Below are 14,766 nucleotides of genomic sequence, written 5' to 3' on the forward strand. Positions count from 1 at the left end.
TTTATAGCTTTCTGAATAAAATTCTCTGTAAAATCTGGGTATATACAGTATGTGTAATATTTTTATCCATATTAGAAATCTCCTTCTTGGAATTGACAACCACTCAGCATAGTGGGAGCTCCTTTTCTTGAGGGCCCTTTTTTTTTTACAGATGTTAGTAGTATCTGTAGTGGATACATCTTTTTTCTACTGTGGGACTATCATATAGTCTCTTACCAATTCAGTATCTCATGCTTCATTCACATTTGTAAAAGTCCAAAAGCTAAAAATTAGCATTGCTAAGATATATTTGCCAGGGTCTTTCCAGTTCCCTGCCAACATTTGTGGTGTTGTAAAAAAAAAAAATTCTGTTAATTTTCTTCCATTTAAATTGTCTCCACAAATGTGTATTAATGAAAGTCTGAGCTTCAGCACAGATAAACGTAAACGTCCTCCCTTCTTTCCTGTATCTGTTGCCCTCGACAACCCTTTTAAAGGCTGTGAGTACTCTTCAGTGGGGACTGTACTGTACAGCTTCATCTTCGGTCTTATCGCGGCCTACATCACAATGTTAGTTTCAATTTATTTATCGGGGTACTAAACTTTTGAATACTTATATAAATATTGAAATCAAAGTTCCGTTTTTCTGCACAGAAGTACACAATGTCTGATGACCCCCCACCTTTCCTGTTTGCTCTTGAAACAAGTAATATTTACTCTCTATGCTGAATGTGTATATTTACAGCCTGTATTTTCTTTGTAATTTGCTTATTATTCTAAATTGGGGATGCCTCAGGCTAAGGGCCCAGCTTTCCTACATCATCTTGCATTGTCTCATGATTTCTACTTTTTTATTTGCTTGTTTTCCTTTGTTTTTAAATAAACTCCTTAAATATGTTCATGATAATCTTGTGTAACAAAACACACATTTTTGAGTTTGTTCAAGGATCAGCAAGCTCATTTGCTTTTGGTCAATTTTGTAACTGGCTTTTCAACTATGCTAAGCTGAATGAAGTAATCCTGTAGCCGGACGTTACAAAACATACTGCAGAATTTTAGTTGTGTTGGATACAATGACAAATTGAGTCTAATACCACTTTACTAATGAGATTAGATACAATTTGGAATCACTCCAGCAAATAAAAAGCATATTGCATAACTGTGAAGCAAACAATGACACAGGTTGATTCACAGGTGCATATGTAATCACATGTATCTGCCTTCATGAGTACAGGAGATTATCATGATGGTAATGACTTATTGTTCAACAGATCCAAAGGAAGTGACACAGACGGTGTTAAGAAACAAATAACGTCTGGCTGAACTTACTTAACATCTTTTAGTGCAATCTTACACATGAGTAAAACATGTAAACCCTGCAATAAGAATTTTTAAAAAAGACGAAGAAAATAGGAATATATGTAACACATTTGCATTAGTGGATTAACTAAAATCAAATGTATATACCCTGCATGCACAATGCAAAAAGCTCTACGAATTACAAAAAAATAGAAAAGCAACGTACGGCTTTAATTTCACTTTCCTTCAAACATACAGTAGAGCAATCGCAAGCTCCTGCAGTTATTGCATCAGCTGTCGCCCAGTCTTAACAAGACACCCCACTGACCTCACTCAACCAGCTGATCTGCCTCCCCTCTCACTGTGACAAATCTCTAGAAACCCTGCTCTGCTCATTGGTGCACTGCCTATGAGAAAATTAAAGAGGTATAAAGGCATTATCATTCACTCCACAAACACAACACACTCTGTTTTGGTGTCCATAGTGCTGCTTTTGCTCTTAAGTGCAAACAGAGGACAGGTGGTGCCCTCTGTGCTCTTTGTTTCTGGGACAAATTGACTATCTCATCTTTGTTATGGACAAACAAAGATATAATACTGTACACCTGTATCAAAGCTGTATGTGCCACAAAAAGTCAGCTAAGAGATTGTAATGGTGCATTGGTGCTGCTCATCATAAATGAAATTCTGAGGCTTTACCAGCACATTGTTTACTCTCAACTTGAGTGTAGTGTGAATGTGGTGCAAAACTCCTGAGGAATAAATTCCCACACTTTTATAATTACATCCTGGTGTATTTCAGCTGCAGCAGCCTCCGTCAGTGCGACGATACTGGTACAGTGGTGTGTGATCTTGCCCATTCAAGGCTATGGAAGTGTAACCAGACATAACCTCGCACCATTCAGAGATAAATATAGACGCTTGACCGAGCCAATGTGGTAGTGGAAATGCACAGCTGCTGTGGTCAAACTGCAGATCAGAACTGAGATCTGAATTTGATGATGTTACCTGTGACTCGTATACTGTAACAGTAGTGATGTACTTTGTAAAATGAGCTGGACCGGCTTTGGGAGAGGAGGATTACTTCCAGACATGATTTAGGGTCATAAAATGTCAGCTATTTATTTCATGAGGGATAAAGGAGAGCAGAGCATACACAAGCTAGCTAAATAAGTTTAATCTTAAAGGGGAAATTAAGATAAAGACATTTTAAATACAATAAAACTCAACAGGGTGAAAGAGAGTGGCTGACTGCCAACATTTTCTATAAGTGCTGCTGTCAGACCAGGTGAGTCGTTGACAACTGACTCCACCTATCAGGCCCCTGGCGAGAAAGGCCTGTTCAGGGGGTTCTCACAGACACACATGCCCTGACAGAACCCATGGGGTCAAGAATGCTCGCAATGTATAGATGTGTTAACTTGTTACAAGGTATGAGGTACTAAAGCTTATGCATGAAAAATTATTAATAATTATTATTACAAAAATAATAGTAGGAATAATTGCAGAAGTCCAAATGTGTTAAATGAGACACTGCATTTCATTAACTCAGTTTCATAGCAGATGCAATTAAACCTAGAAGCATCAAGTATCCTATCCGAGTCTTTGCTTTTACCACGGGTGGGAAAAGTACATAAAAATGTAAGTACGCAGGTCTCCATAACATAAAACTGTATGCTTCTGGTGCACCTACCACATGTGCAAACCACAACATCCACTCATTAATTTACAAAGCAGGCAGGATTTGTGAGCCACAGGAACAAAGCCAATTTTACTGAAAGAGCTCAGTGGATTACTAGTTCAGCACTGAAAAGACTCCACAGATCCTTCCCTAGAACAGGATTTGATGCTAAAATCTCTTTTGACAGAATGAGTTTCAGCCAGAATGTGAAATATCACATAGAAGCACTGCAGGGAGTGAAAAGGCAAAGTTTTAAATCTTGGACCAAGACAAAAAAAATGTCTAAATATAATTAATCTGGAAGAAAACAGATCACAGACAGTCAGCTGGTGTTAGAGTGTTCCTCATTTCTATTTAATTCCTCTAACTCTATTTTGTTTCAGTTTCGCATTTTGCTATATGTTTTACTTGTTTCTCCAACACAGCAATCCTCTACACCCTGAAGGTGCTGACTAAATAGGACAGCACAGACTTGTTTTAGAGGACATCGTAACTCTCTCTGGCTTGAATAACTGAAGATGGCTGACATTCTTGTATTTGTTTCATTCGTTTGTGTTAAACTGTCTTTATACCCGCCACACACATTCCAGATCAGATGTTAGAATTCATCGCCTGCTAACAGAGAAAGTTATTTGGCATCATAACATGTAAGAAAGTGTTTTGTTTTTTTTGAAGGCAATGCAACACTTGTGTAGTTACAAAGCAGAACACATACGACAAAATACCGTCAGCAAGGTTGTGTCAGTGTGTTCATTTTGCTCAGCATTATTTGGATTGCACAAACCTTCAGTTCTCCCATAATTAACTAATTGTGGCCTCTGTTTGCTTTACCTGAGAGGTGTTTAGTGGGTATTTTTGCTCTGCGTTATTTCACTACAGCTGAGTTTGACTGAATGTGACTAATGCGTTTTGAATAATATTTTCTTGAATGTTATCACTCATTACTCAAACTCTGTAAGTAGCAGGAACTAACTGTGTGTTTTATAGCTTTAAATCCTTTAGGAATATCAACCAAACCGGTTCCAAATGACCAAAGATTAGGAAGATTTAACGTCATGCAAGCATGTCAGAAATGTTCCTTGGGGTTATGAAGGTGTGTAACTCTTTGTGAAGGCTCAAGCAACAGTATTTTGAATAAGCTGCTGAGTTTTAAGGGTTTGTTTATTTAGACCAGAATACTACGCAGTATTACCATGTGTTTTTTTGTTTATAATCTGTAAATTCAGTTTCTCAGTGTCTCTGTACCAACCATGTTATGAGACCTTCTCTGTTACTGATATTATTTAACTCTTCCTTTAACATTTATTTATCTTTTATGGAGATTGTTACTACATTTATTACATAATTACATTTTTTTCTTCAAGAATGTGTTTATTGAATCATGATGTTACACAAACCCTCGACTTGCTTGTGTAACCGTCACAATAAGAGCATTGTGTGGTAGCACCACAGGATATCTTATGGGCTAAAATAACTTTATTCATGAGCCTATTATGATGAAAAATCCGTATTACGTGATTCCTCATTAATGTAGTAAGATACATTCAATGTAGCATCTCTCATAACCAGTGTGTTTAATCACTATTCTCTGGGATGTGCTGAAATACCTGCAAAACAAACATTAAATGTATGAAAAAATGTGGATTAAGCCAAAAGCCAACACTGTTTGAACATTTTATGAATTCATGTGTTTATACTCCTGATTTCTGATGCCAAGTACATGGGTGTGCTGCTGGTTTTATCTTTTAATAAGATTTTGCACGCTTACTCTTACTGTTTCTGAAAACGCTTCCCCGCCATATGCTCACTGGACACCTTTCAAAAAACTCTGATCTTGAATTCTCAGCCAAATTCTTTTCTTCTCATGGTCTTCTGCTTTACAGTTTGTCGGTTTAGTCTTTAACTTGAGAAAATGCTTTATCACACCTTGCCCTTTGTTCTACTTCCAGTATCCAGATTTAGAGTTGTATTGTTTTGTCAAAACAAGACCAAGACCAAGACCAAGACCAAGATCTGCTTCTGTAGATCACAGAAGCTTAAAAAACAATACAGAACTCACAAATGGAGTCAGAGACTAAGCATTTCTGTCCTGCTGTGTCTAAGCTGTGTAATCAATTCAAGGTCCACTTTGACACGTGTGAATTCCTTTGTTTATCTAGATGAAGGCCACTGATGAATCAGCTGGTTCCTGTTCTTAATATCAGTGCTGCAAAGTGTTCACCTTAAGGAAGTGGTTCTGATTTTATGGCGTGCCCCACTGAAGCCAAAAAAGTTCATACCCTACAACTCTTATCAGTCATTAACAATAATGGGGAAGCAATTCAAGTAAAGTATCCAAGTTGAATTTTTGTGAAATAAAGAGGATACTACAGAATTAGAAAATATTATCTTCACTAAAAAAAACTTTCAGACTTTAAACTTTTAAATACAGAGTTTCCATATGTTTCCCCTGGTCATTTTAAAGAAACTAAACTACAAAATTATTGATAGCTTTTATCACAATGTTATCTCATCCATAGGCTATTAATCAATAAAGTCAACCATAGTCCTCTGGCTAAGTATGTCAGTGGCCATAAAACTCCACACATATTTTGCATCAAACATCTCAATAGTGCAGTCTATGATTACGTGACCCATGTCTCAACTCTGTTATCAACAACTGAAAATGATTTCAGTGCATGTTGCCATATCATATTTGTTGTCAATATTTTTACAAAAAAAAACACATCCAAGGAAGACTTAGACAGAAATTAAAAATATGTTCAATCATGTAATCAGTGTGTTTTGGAAAGCTGGCCATTTGGTGTTACATAAAGAGCAGAAAAGCGCTCCTCCCTTTATGCATTTCAGTATGCATAAGGCCGACTCGCTTGCTGGAAGCAGAGTCTTGGCCTTGTTCCATGTCAGAGTGTAGATCTTAATTCAGAAAGGGCTGTTGGTAGTGGTTGCACTAATAAACTCTGCTTATCACACCTACAGGATAATGTCAGTAATATTACAATACATAATCTAAAAATGTGAATTCTCTTCCAGTTGTATTTGTGTTATTTCATTTTGTAATTACAGCTGGATTATAGTTGTTCTTTGCAAAATACTACCTATAAATATTAATGAAGGGTTTCAAAACACAGCTGGTCCCTCTCATTGTGTCTAATATACATCAATGCCTCCTGAAACATCAAAAGCCCTGCAGCATAGTGTCAAGGAAAGATGGAGCTCAGTTGATCTTCATTGGAGAAAGGAACAAGTCAGAACATATGGGAGCCCTCCTTGTGGGCAATCTAAGCTTCCACATTGCAAATACCATAGAACTACTTTAACAGGACAAACCAGTCATGTATTACCTGCACCAAATGCTGAGGCAGCTGACTGAGCTGTTAGTCATTAAACCCCCTCACGCTAACAGCGTACACAAGTTTCATTAAGTGCAGACAGCTGACTATCCAAAAAGAGGGGAGTTTGGTTTCTGGTCAAACTCTACATCTGTTTCTGTTTCCAACCATTTCACCAAAGCCAGTGACTCAGCTGATGAATGCAGACAATTGTCATGCAAATTCATTTTGGGGATAGTTTAAAGCTCCAGAGTATTTGAGTGCAGATCACATTGACTACAGATGTAAAATTCACATCCTTTTGAAACATATCTTCGCTTTCTGGTTAAATGTTGATCAGTTTGTTAAGAATTACAAACCCTCTGTTAAATCAAACACAATAACCAATATACTTCTTATCGCTTTAATCAAGAAGAAATGAGATTGCAGCAGAAGAGGGAATTTTCATTTTTAGCTAAAACAAGATTGGTTCCCAATAGACTTCAAAGTCAGTGGAAACCACACTTCATTTGAATCCCATTTAAAGTCTGTTCTGGTGAGAACATACTGTAGAGCCAGAAAGCAATGTGGGTATCTCTTGGTAATAAAATTTTAAAAGTAAATTGGGAAAAGGTGCCCTGAGAACAATGTGCCAATTTCCTTTGGAGGGTTTTTTAAGGACAAACCAACAGTACAGCACAAGTGTACTGAAGCAAGCAGGAAGAGGCCACATTTTACACTAGCACATTTCCTACAATGCCTCTAGACATCCATCATACTGGCACATATTATTTATACACTTGTGATATGTACTCACAATGTATTGTGGGAATAGCCTTGGTGTGCTGACTTGGATATTTTTGAAGCAACATAGCATAAGCACAGGCATTACTACACTTAATGATGCGAAGTAAGGACGAAGCATTTTGAAAGTTCAGACTCAAAGCTATTCATACTGACATCTGTGAGTATGAACAGTTTTGTCATTATAAAAGTTCCATTTCTTCATTGTGAAAGGCACGTTTTAATTAAGAACTGCTAACAGTCAACTGTACGCAAAATAGCAATGAAAGAGCACAAAAATTCATGACACAAACATTTGAAAGGAGTAGTTTATTACAGAGCATAAGGAAACTACCCAGTCTAGACATGAAGCATAATACATCATGAGCTACTTGTTCCTCTGTAATTTGAATGCATGTCGGTGGGAAGGGAGAAAAGCAAATGGGGGTGGTGGGTGGGGGGTGTAGAGGAAATAGAAAAGGCACTCGTACACTTACTGCAGCCAACGGGATGACATCCGTGTGGTAAAAAGGAACAAAACCAAAACTCTTTCATATATGGGATGGCCATGTAAACAAGGCTGGTTTCTCTGTACTACACCAACCAAATGTTGCCATTCCATTAATGATGAGAGCCAAAAAGAATTGCACCAGCAATTCAATGGGATTTCAAATCTAACCCACCTAAAAGTAAGGTCTACAGTCCACAAATTAAAAAAAAAAAAAAACGGTTGTAAAATCACCAATAACAGTAGCTAGCTGAGGCCGACCAAAGCTTTTCTGTACAACACTCTGGGGCCTCAGACAAAACACTGAAAAAGGATCAAGTCAAAAGGAATTCGAAATTCAATAACCAAGTGTGTTTAAAGCTGCCATCTGAAACCTCGGCTTCTCTGTATCCACGCCATGTTTCAGAGAACAAATAAATAGTGTTGAGGTTTGAATCCTAGCCAATAAGACTCTGTGGTAAAGAACACACTCCGCTAAGGATAAAGATGAGAAACAGGTTTCTCTGTAGCTACACCCTTCATCAATATACTTAAGGAGTGAAAGGCCCTTCAGTCACTTCAAACCATTAAAAAAAGCAAGTGAAACTACATTTTAAAAAGGGATTCATTTAAAATTGAATTTCAATGCACTAACAATCCAATTTTCATATCGCTATCAAGTATAACCAATACCTCTGCAGACCAAAGCAGTGACATAGCAGCTTCTGACTTTTCTGTATTACGTCAGAAAACAGCAAAGGTCTGTAGAAGCATCTGAGGCTTTACGCTCATTTGAGAGCTTGAATAATTAGGATGTGGCTCGCCCCTTAGCCTGCAATGCATAGCATTTTTTTTTTTTGTGAAAACAGCAACAACCCTTGATTTTAATTGTGCCATTCTAGCATCCTCCACAAAGATGAGGGAGTAAAGTTAAAAAAAATATTTGTATAAAGAACCCTGGGCCAAGGGATAGTTGTACCAGATTGACAAAGGAGGAATGTTTAGAAAGAAGCTCAACTTGTTTGAGAAGGTGCCAGATCAGATCACCCTCTAACTATCAAATTATGCTTCTAAATGGACTTACAGTGTGTTAGATGTTGCGCACACACACCTTACATCAGTAGCACCAATAAATTAGGAGGGGTATCGCATATATCCTAATATGCGCCCGCAGGGACACTGAAAACTGACGATATTGACGGGTGTGGAATGCCAAAGGGAGAACTACTGAACGCCGCTATTTGGGTTCTATCACATTGAGAAGCAGGGGAACTTCAAGACGTGGGAAAACATTAAGTAGTACGGTGGTGCATGAGTTCATGGAACCCACCAAAGTTTTAAACATCAAGTTTCTGAGGCATACCTCCTAAGACCCAGTATGATACTGCAAACAGCAGAAAACAGTAACAAGACAAAGGAGTGAAAGAGGAGTGAGGAAAGGGAGTCATGTGTTAAAAATGATAGCATTATTATGAAGGAGATAAGCGCATTTCACCCCCTGGAATCTTGGAGGCTTCTCTGTAGTATACACCAACAAGCCTGGGGGGAAAAGCTTAACAGGTTTAGTATTTGAGTTTTTTGGGCACCTCCCATGGGAAGGACTCTCGGCCAAAATGGCCATAGGCTGCAGTCCTCTGATACAAGGGTTTCTTCAGATCCAGCTCCCTGGAATACATAATCAGCATATTTAGCAGCAGTCACACCCACTGACCTCAAATACAGTCACTCACAGACATACCAAGCACATTTGCCGCTGGGGAGTGTCAAAATCAAGATAAATTTTGAAGAGAGGGGGGAAGGAAAAAAAAAAAAAAAAAAAAAAAAGGTTTGTTAGACCAGCTGGTAAAGAGGGAAGCACGTGAAGCTTCGACACTTACCCTGCCAACTCTGAGCAGTGCGTTGATTGTAGCTTGCAAATGGAAACCACACTCATACCAATTTACAAAGGTTGCTTATCCAACTACCAGCTACGAGGCTCGATTACACCCAATATTGTAACAGTTTAACCTTATAAATGAGAATTTGTCCCTTGCTAAGAATCACGTACGTTGACACTATACCATGTAATTAAGTAGAGCGCGGTATCGCAACCCCACAGAAATGAAACAAACCGTCAGTTCTAGCAAAAGGAAAATGGTACTGGCAACAAGACGCACAATACGTTGATGGATTAAATTAACTCTAAACTCTGTGAAACTAAATGAAAAGACAAAACCAAGGCAAAGGAAACAGTAAGGAATTAGGAGCTTTTTTTTCTCCATTGAGTAGCAGGTGGCTTCAGTGGTTATACATTACCTGACAATAACTCCAGGACGGAGATCAAAGTTCCTCTTCACAATGTCAAGTAGTTCTCTCTCACTCTTGTCAGAGGTCCCGTAGTGGAAAATAGAAATTGAGAGGGGATGGGCAACTCCAATAGCATAGGAAACCTAATACAACACATACAGATAGGCGTTTTATATCAACCATAAAAACCACAAAAATCTAACAGGTAGGAACCTCCTGCAGCCCCACTTCCTAAGAAAAAGAAAGGTGGGTTTTAAAAGTACCACTCACCTGGACCAACACTCTCCTGCAGAGCTCAGCCTTCACCAGAGACTTGGCCACCCAGCGTGCAGCATAAGCGGCAGAGCGGTCCACCTTTGTGTAATCCTTCCCAGAAAAGGCACCGCCTCCGTGGGCACCCCAGCCTCCATAAGTGTCAACAATGATTTTACGACCAGTCAGGCCAGCATCACCCTGTGATTGGGGGAGGACAACACACGTTGCACAGGGAAGCAACTCACAAGCTTAATACTTTCTGAAAGCCACACCTTCACACCGATATTTACCTGTGGACCACCGATAACAAATCGGCCACTGGGTTGCAGGTGGTAGATGGTGTCATCATCCAAATAGATGCAGGGAACCACAGCCTTGATGACTTTCTCCTTCAGGGCATCCCTCATCTCCTCCAGGCAAATATCCTCATCGTGCTGGACAGAGATGACAATTGTGTGCACACGCACTGGAAGCATGGCACCACGGTCCTGGCGGTACTGGACAGTAACCTAAGAAGAATGTGAAAATATAAATGAGCCAAATTTATTCAACCCGAAGTGAATTTACACTAGTTACTAATAGCAAGTATGACAGCTCTACCTGTGTCTTTGAGTCTGGCCGGAGCCATGGAAGGGTGCCATTGCGACGCAGCTCAGCCATCTTAGCATTCAGCTTGTGGGCGAGGACAATTGTAAGAGGCATACACTCCTCGGTCTCATCAGTGGCATATCCAAACATCAAACCCTGCAGTGGAAGGGACATCAGCTCAGTCATTAAAACGTTTAACTCTTTAAAAGACAGAAGAGCAGCAATTTGTAGCTTCAGAATACACATGACAAACAAAATGCTGAAATTAACTACTGACCTGGTCCCCTGCTCCAATGTCCTCCTCATTACGGTCGACGTGAACACCCTGAGCGATGTCTGGAGACTGCTGCTCCAAGGCCACGAGAACATTGCAGGTTTTATAGTCAAAGCCTGTGCAGGAGTGAGATAGCATCTTAAGATTGCATTCTTAAAACAAACCTACAAGCAACAAATTGAAAAGCACAAACCACAAGTTTTGAGTTTCCCTTGGGGATGAATAAAGTATCTAAGTACAACAACATGTCACACCTTTGCAGGAGTCGTCATATCCAATTTGGCGGATGGTGTCGCGGACAACTTTCTGGTAGTCCACTGTGGCACGTGATGTCACCTCACCGGCCAACAGGATCATCCCAGTCTTGGCAACAGTCTCTGCACAAGAAAACAAAGGTATGAAAAAACAACATTCGATACTCCAATGCCAATATAAATGTGAAGAAAATATTTTATTTCTTACCACATGCAACTTTGGCATCAGGATCCTGCTTGAGATGGGCGTCCAGGACTGCATCACTAATCTGATCACAGATCTTGTCTGAAAAACAAGAACAAAGCAACTAAACACCGGCATCAATAACAGACTGCAGCAGAGCCGGATCACTGGGGCTGACGGTAAAATGTGGCACTTAAGCCCGGATCGTACTCCGAGTGGGAGTGGCTCGGGGTCTTAAAACAGTCGCCATTTCAGCATGTGGACATGTGGTGAGGAAGTGTGAGCGCGCGCGCGCAAGTAACCGGGGACCGGAAGGCAAGCGTGATAAACTTAAACATTTAATTCGTTACATTTGCCGAGGATGAAATACGACACCCTCTACCGAGCACTGCCATTCAGACAAACCGTTAATGTTACCGGTCATTGTGCACCGCGTGCTCCTGCCATAGCACCGCACGATTCGGCAGGTTCAGAAAAAACGTTAAGCAATTCAACAATCATAACAACGTTACTGTAATGAGAGCAGCATTTACGTAACGTGTACAGTGAATGTCTGATGCGAACAGCGCCGTGTTTGCTGTCAACGGCCCACATACGCGACAGCATCACATACTCGGCAAAGATTAGCTAGCTAACATTAGCTAGCAGCGCGTGCTCTTGAGACCGGCTCAGCTAACATTCAAGTGGCGGAAAAGGCCGTAACGATCAAATCTGAATGATGTGTAGGGCCTGTTCCAGTTTTTCTGATGCAAGCACAACGTGAAAATGTACAGTACGAGGAACGACGTAGAAAGACACGAATAATATAGCGTTAAAAAGAGCAGCGTGTTGGCTCTTACCGGGATGCCCTTCTCCGACCGACTCTGATGTGAACAAGAAGCAGTCCTCGTCAATGAGGGAGTTATGAAAACCATTCATCTGTCCGTTCATTGTCGTTAAGGGCCGCTGCAGATATTTAATGTAAAAATGTTACGATGTTAATATCAAGCTAAACCTGTATTTTTTTCTCACTTAAAACACCTTGGCGTTTTTCCTGTTCTTCCACAGCGACACCCTAATCTCTCGCTATTGATCCTCCAGCCTGAGCCTCATGGCGCAGAGCTCCACTATTTATGCTATGAAGTCAGACGCTCTGACGTCAAGAGGAGGTGGGCCGTACCATTGAGCCTGCTGAGGGGTTACTGTAGGCAGGAAACGCATTGCAGATTGCAATCAGATAGCACACGTGTCTAAATGTTAGTGCCAGGGTACCTGCCAGTGACATAAGAGCCTTGCTCAGTCAGCACCCTTAACCTTAGTACTTACATTTCTCTGTTGTCAAGGGTGTGTGCGTATCAGATGTAAAAGTGATAAACCTTTGCAGCCTTGAATCATAAAGTTGTTAAATCGGACGAGATTCTGACGACAGAATTTATAACCACTCACCCTACGTGCAGTAATACCTCTCAAACAATACCACATTTAATGAAATTTAAATTCTAGTAACAAGCTCAAAATTAATATTAAACCCAAATTTCTATAAAAAGTTTGGGCTGGCCAAGATGCTACTTGGAAACAAAACAAAAACACGACAAGACATAGGTTGGGTATTGATACTCCTCAGACTGACCTTCCTTCCCACTTCATATCATGTTGTATTTTAAGCAAGTGATATGTTTATGAGGTATAACCTTAATTTTTAAGACTTTATTTGTTTTGTCTTATATAACAACATTGTCTGTACGGATTTTATCATTGGTCAGGCAAGAAAAAAATGTTTCCTACAACCATTATTCAAGTTTGGTCTTAAACCAACACTAGGAAAATTAATCTGATAAGTTGTATTTATTTTAGCTATCACAAGAACATCAGAACATATGCTTCCTTGGAGAAACAATGTGATTAACCTGGAAATACATTTGCAACAAAGTGAAAACTGGACAGCAGAGAGAAGAACAGAGGCTGGGGATATGGTAAATCTCCACATAACTTGATTATACTTTACTCAAAAAGCTCCAATCTCCATCTTACCCTCCAGGCCTTGTGGTGTAATATAATCAAAAGCTCTGATTGTGAACATCCTCTACATTTGTAGGCAACAGATAGGTGTAATTAATGTCTCAACCGGGACTGGTCTATAATAACTTTAGCTCCAAAGTCGGATTATTTACTCTATTTGAGAGGAACAAAAGGCTGAAACTAAGAGGAGTACCTCCACTTTCAGTTGGACTGTATTGTATTGATTTAAAATTGCAACAGTTAGGTCTCTGTGTTTTAACCAAAAAAAAGTCCAGAATATGATGCACATATTGGGACATTGTGGTTTTCAGACTTTACGTCAGGCCATTGAATGGTCTACTGAGTCAACACAACTCTTTTCTGCTTGTCATTTTGAGTATTGTAAATGCTGCATCTATTATTCTTCTTCCCGTTTTCAAGATATCTTTAAATAAGAATACGTGGCTTGCTTGTCACAGTGACACAGCATTTATGAAGCTGTGGAGCACACAGACACAGTTACAATCAAAACCATGTGTTGCATCATAAAGCAGAGTGACCTGAGGTCTACCTGAACAACACTGAAGAGACATGTCACAGTTACTGCGCTCTGACTGAAGTCCGTGTTCAGTCAATGTGTGAATGTCAGATTGACCTTCACACATTGACAGTGGCTGCTGATTCATCCTACAGAATGTACTGATGAGGGTTATTACAAACATAGAGGTTATAAAAGATAAATGAATAAAGGCTGCTTTCACAGCCTTTTTAATTTATCTCCTGGTGATTTAATCCAAATAGAAACAGAAAAAAGCTTTAATTGATTATTTATGGTGGGAAATCCAACCAAAAAAATACAAGATTCTTCACAGTTATGACGTTACAGGGTCATCAGTACTGTGAGACTGAACCCTTTGAGTCAGTTAATTAAATAATGTTACTTTGACTTTTGGTGTTTAGTTTCACTAAACCAAACAATTCAATCCCTGACCAGTGTTGCATCAGAGCGGTACACTCACTCATGTCACCATGAATTTGCAGGGTGGACACTTTCTTTTCAGAGAGCAAAAGCATGATGCAAGATGCACCTGCTGTTGCCTTCTACAGGATGTGTTGTTATGTCTGTCGCCCACATTTATTCAGTAAGCCAAAAATAGCAAGCAACTTACACATTAAAACAATAATAAATCACAGCAATAAATAGAAAGAGACTCAAGAGGAGACAACAGAATTTGAAGGGGAGTGTATTATTTCTTTGGACTGTGTTGCTCCAGTTTTTGGGTTCAAGGAACCCCTGAAAAACCATCTCGCCTCACTGATCAGATGATTTCACACATATAAACCACTTCCACATGCCAAAAGTCTGCATCTCACAGGACTGATATTTTTTTTCTTGTCAACTTCATTC

At 39.6% G+C, this 14,766-nt stretch overlaps 1 protein-coding gene across 2 annotated transcripts; it reads right to left on the reverse strand.

Annotated features, from left to right (window-relative positions):
- Nucleotides 1-7,368: 7,368 nt before the first annotated feature.
- On the reverse strand, nt 7,369-12,492 carry mat2ab (methionine adenosyltransferase II, alpha b). 2 transcript variants are annotated; one of them, XM_046387478.1, is made up of 9 exons: nt 12,221-12,492; nt 11,406-11,483; nt 11,198-11,320; nt 10,947-11,059; nt 10,682-10,825; nt 10,372-10,590; nt 10,097-10,279; nt 9,836-9,969; nt 7,369-9,205 (listed from the first exon to the last, which is right to left on the reverse strand). In XM_046387478.1, exons 1-9 carry the CDS (start codon nt 12,309-12,311, stop codon nt 9,103-9,105), a joined length of 1,188 nt encoding a protein of 395 aa, XP_046243434.1. In that variant the 5' UTR covers nt 12,312-12,492; the 3' UTR covers nt 7,369-9,102. The 2 variants fall into 2 exon arrangements, with proteins under 2 accessions (XP_046243434.1, XP_046243435.1); XM_046387479.1 differs by having other exon boundaries at nt 9,122-9,969.
- Nucleotides 12,493-14,766: the final 2,274 nt, after the last annotated feature.

Source organism: Scatophagus argus, chromosome 4 (genome assembly GCF_020382885.2).
Source record: "Scatophagus argus isolate fScaArg1 chromosome 4, fScaArg1.pri, whole genome shotgun sequence".
In the NCBI taxonomy this organism is placed as follows: domain Eukaryota; kingdom Metazoa; phylum Chordata; class Actinopteri; family Scatophagidae; genus Scatophagus; species Scatophagus argus.

Bases quoted from the DNA above. Each gene is read 5' to 3' on its own strand.
- mat2ab (XM_046387478.1), bottom strand. From the start codon at position 12,311: ATGAACGGACAGATGAATGGTTTTCATAACTCCCTCATTGACGAGGAC. The intron at 9,970-10,096 runs GTGAGTGGTACT...GTGTTGTATTAG, and splicing joins GCAGGAGAGTGTTGGTCCAG to GTTTCCTATGCTATTGGAGT. The intron at 9,206-9,835 runs GTAATGTATAAC...TATGTATTCCAG, and splicing joins CGTCCTGGAGTTATTGTCAG to GGAGCTGGATCTGAAGAAAC.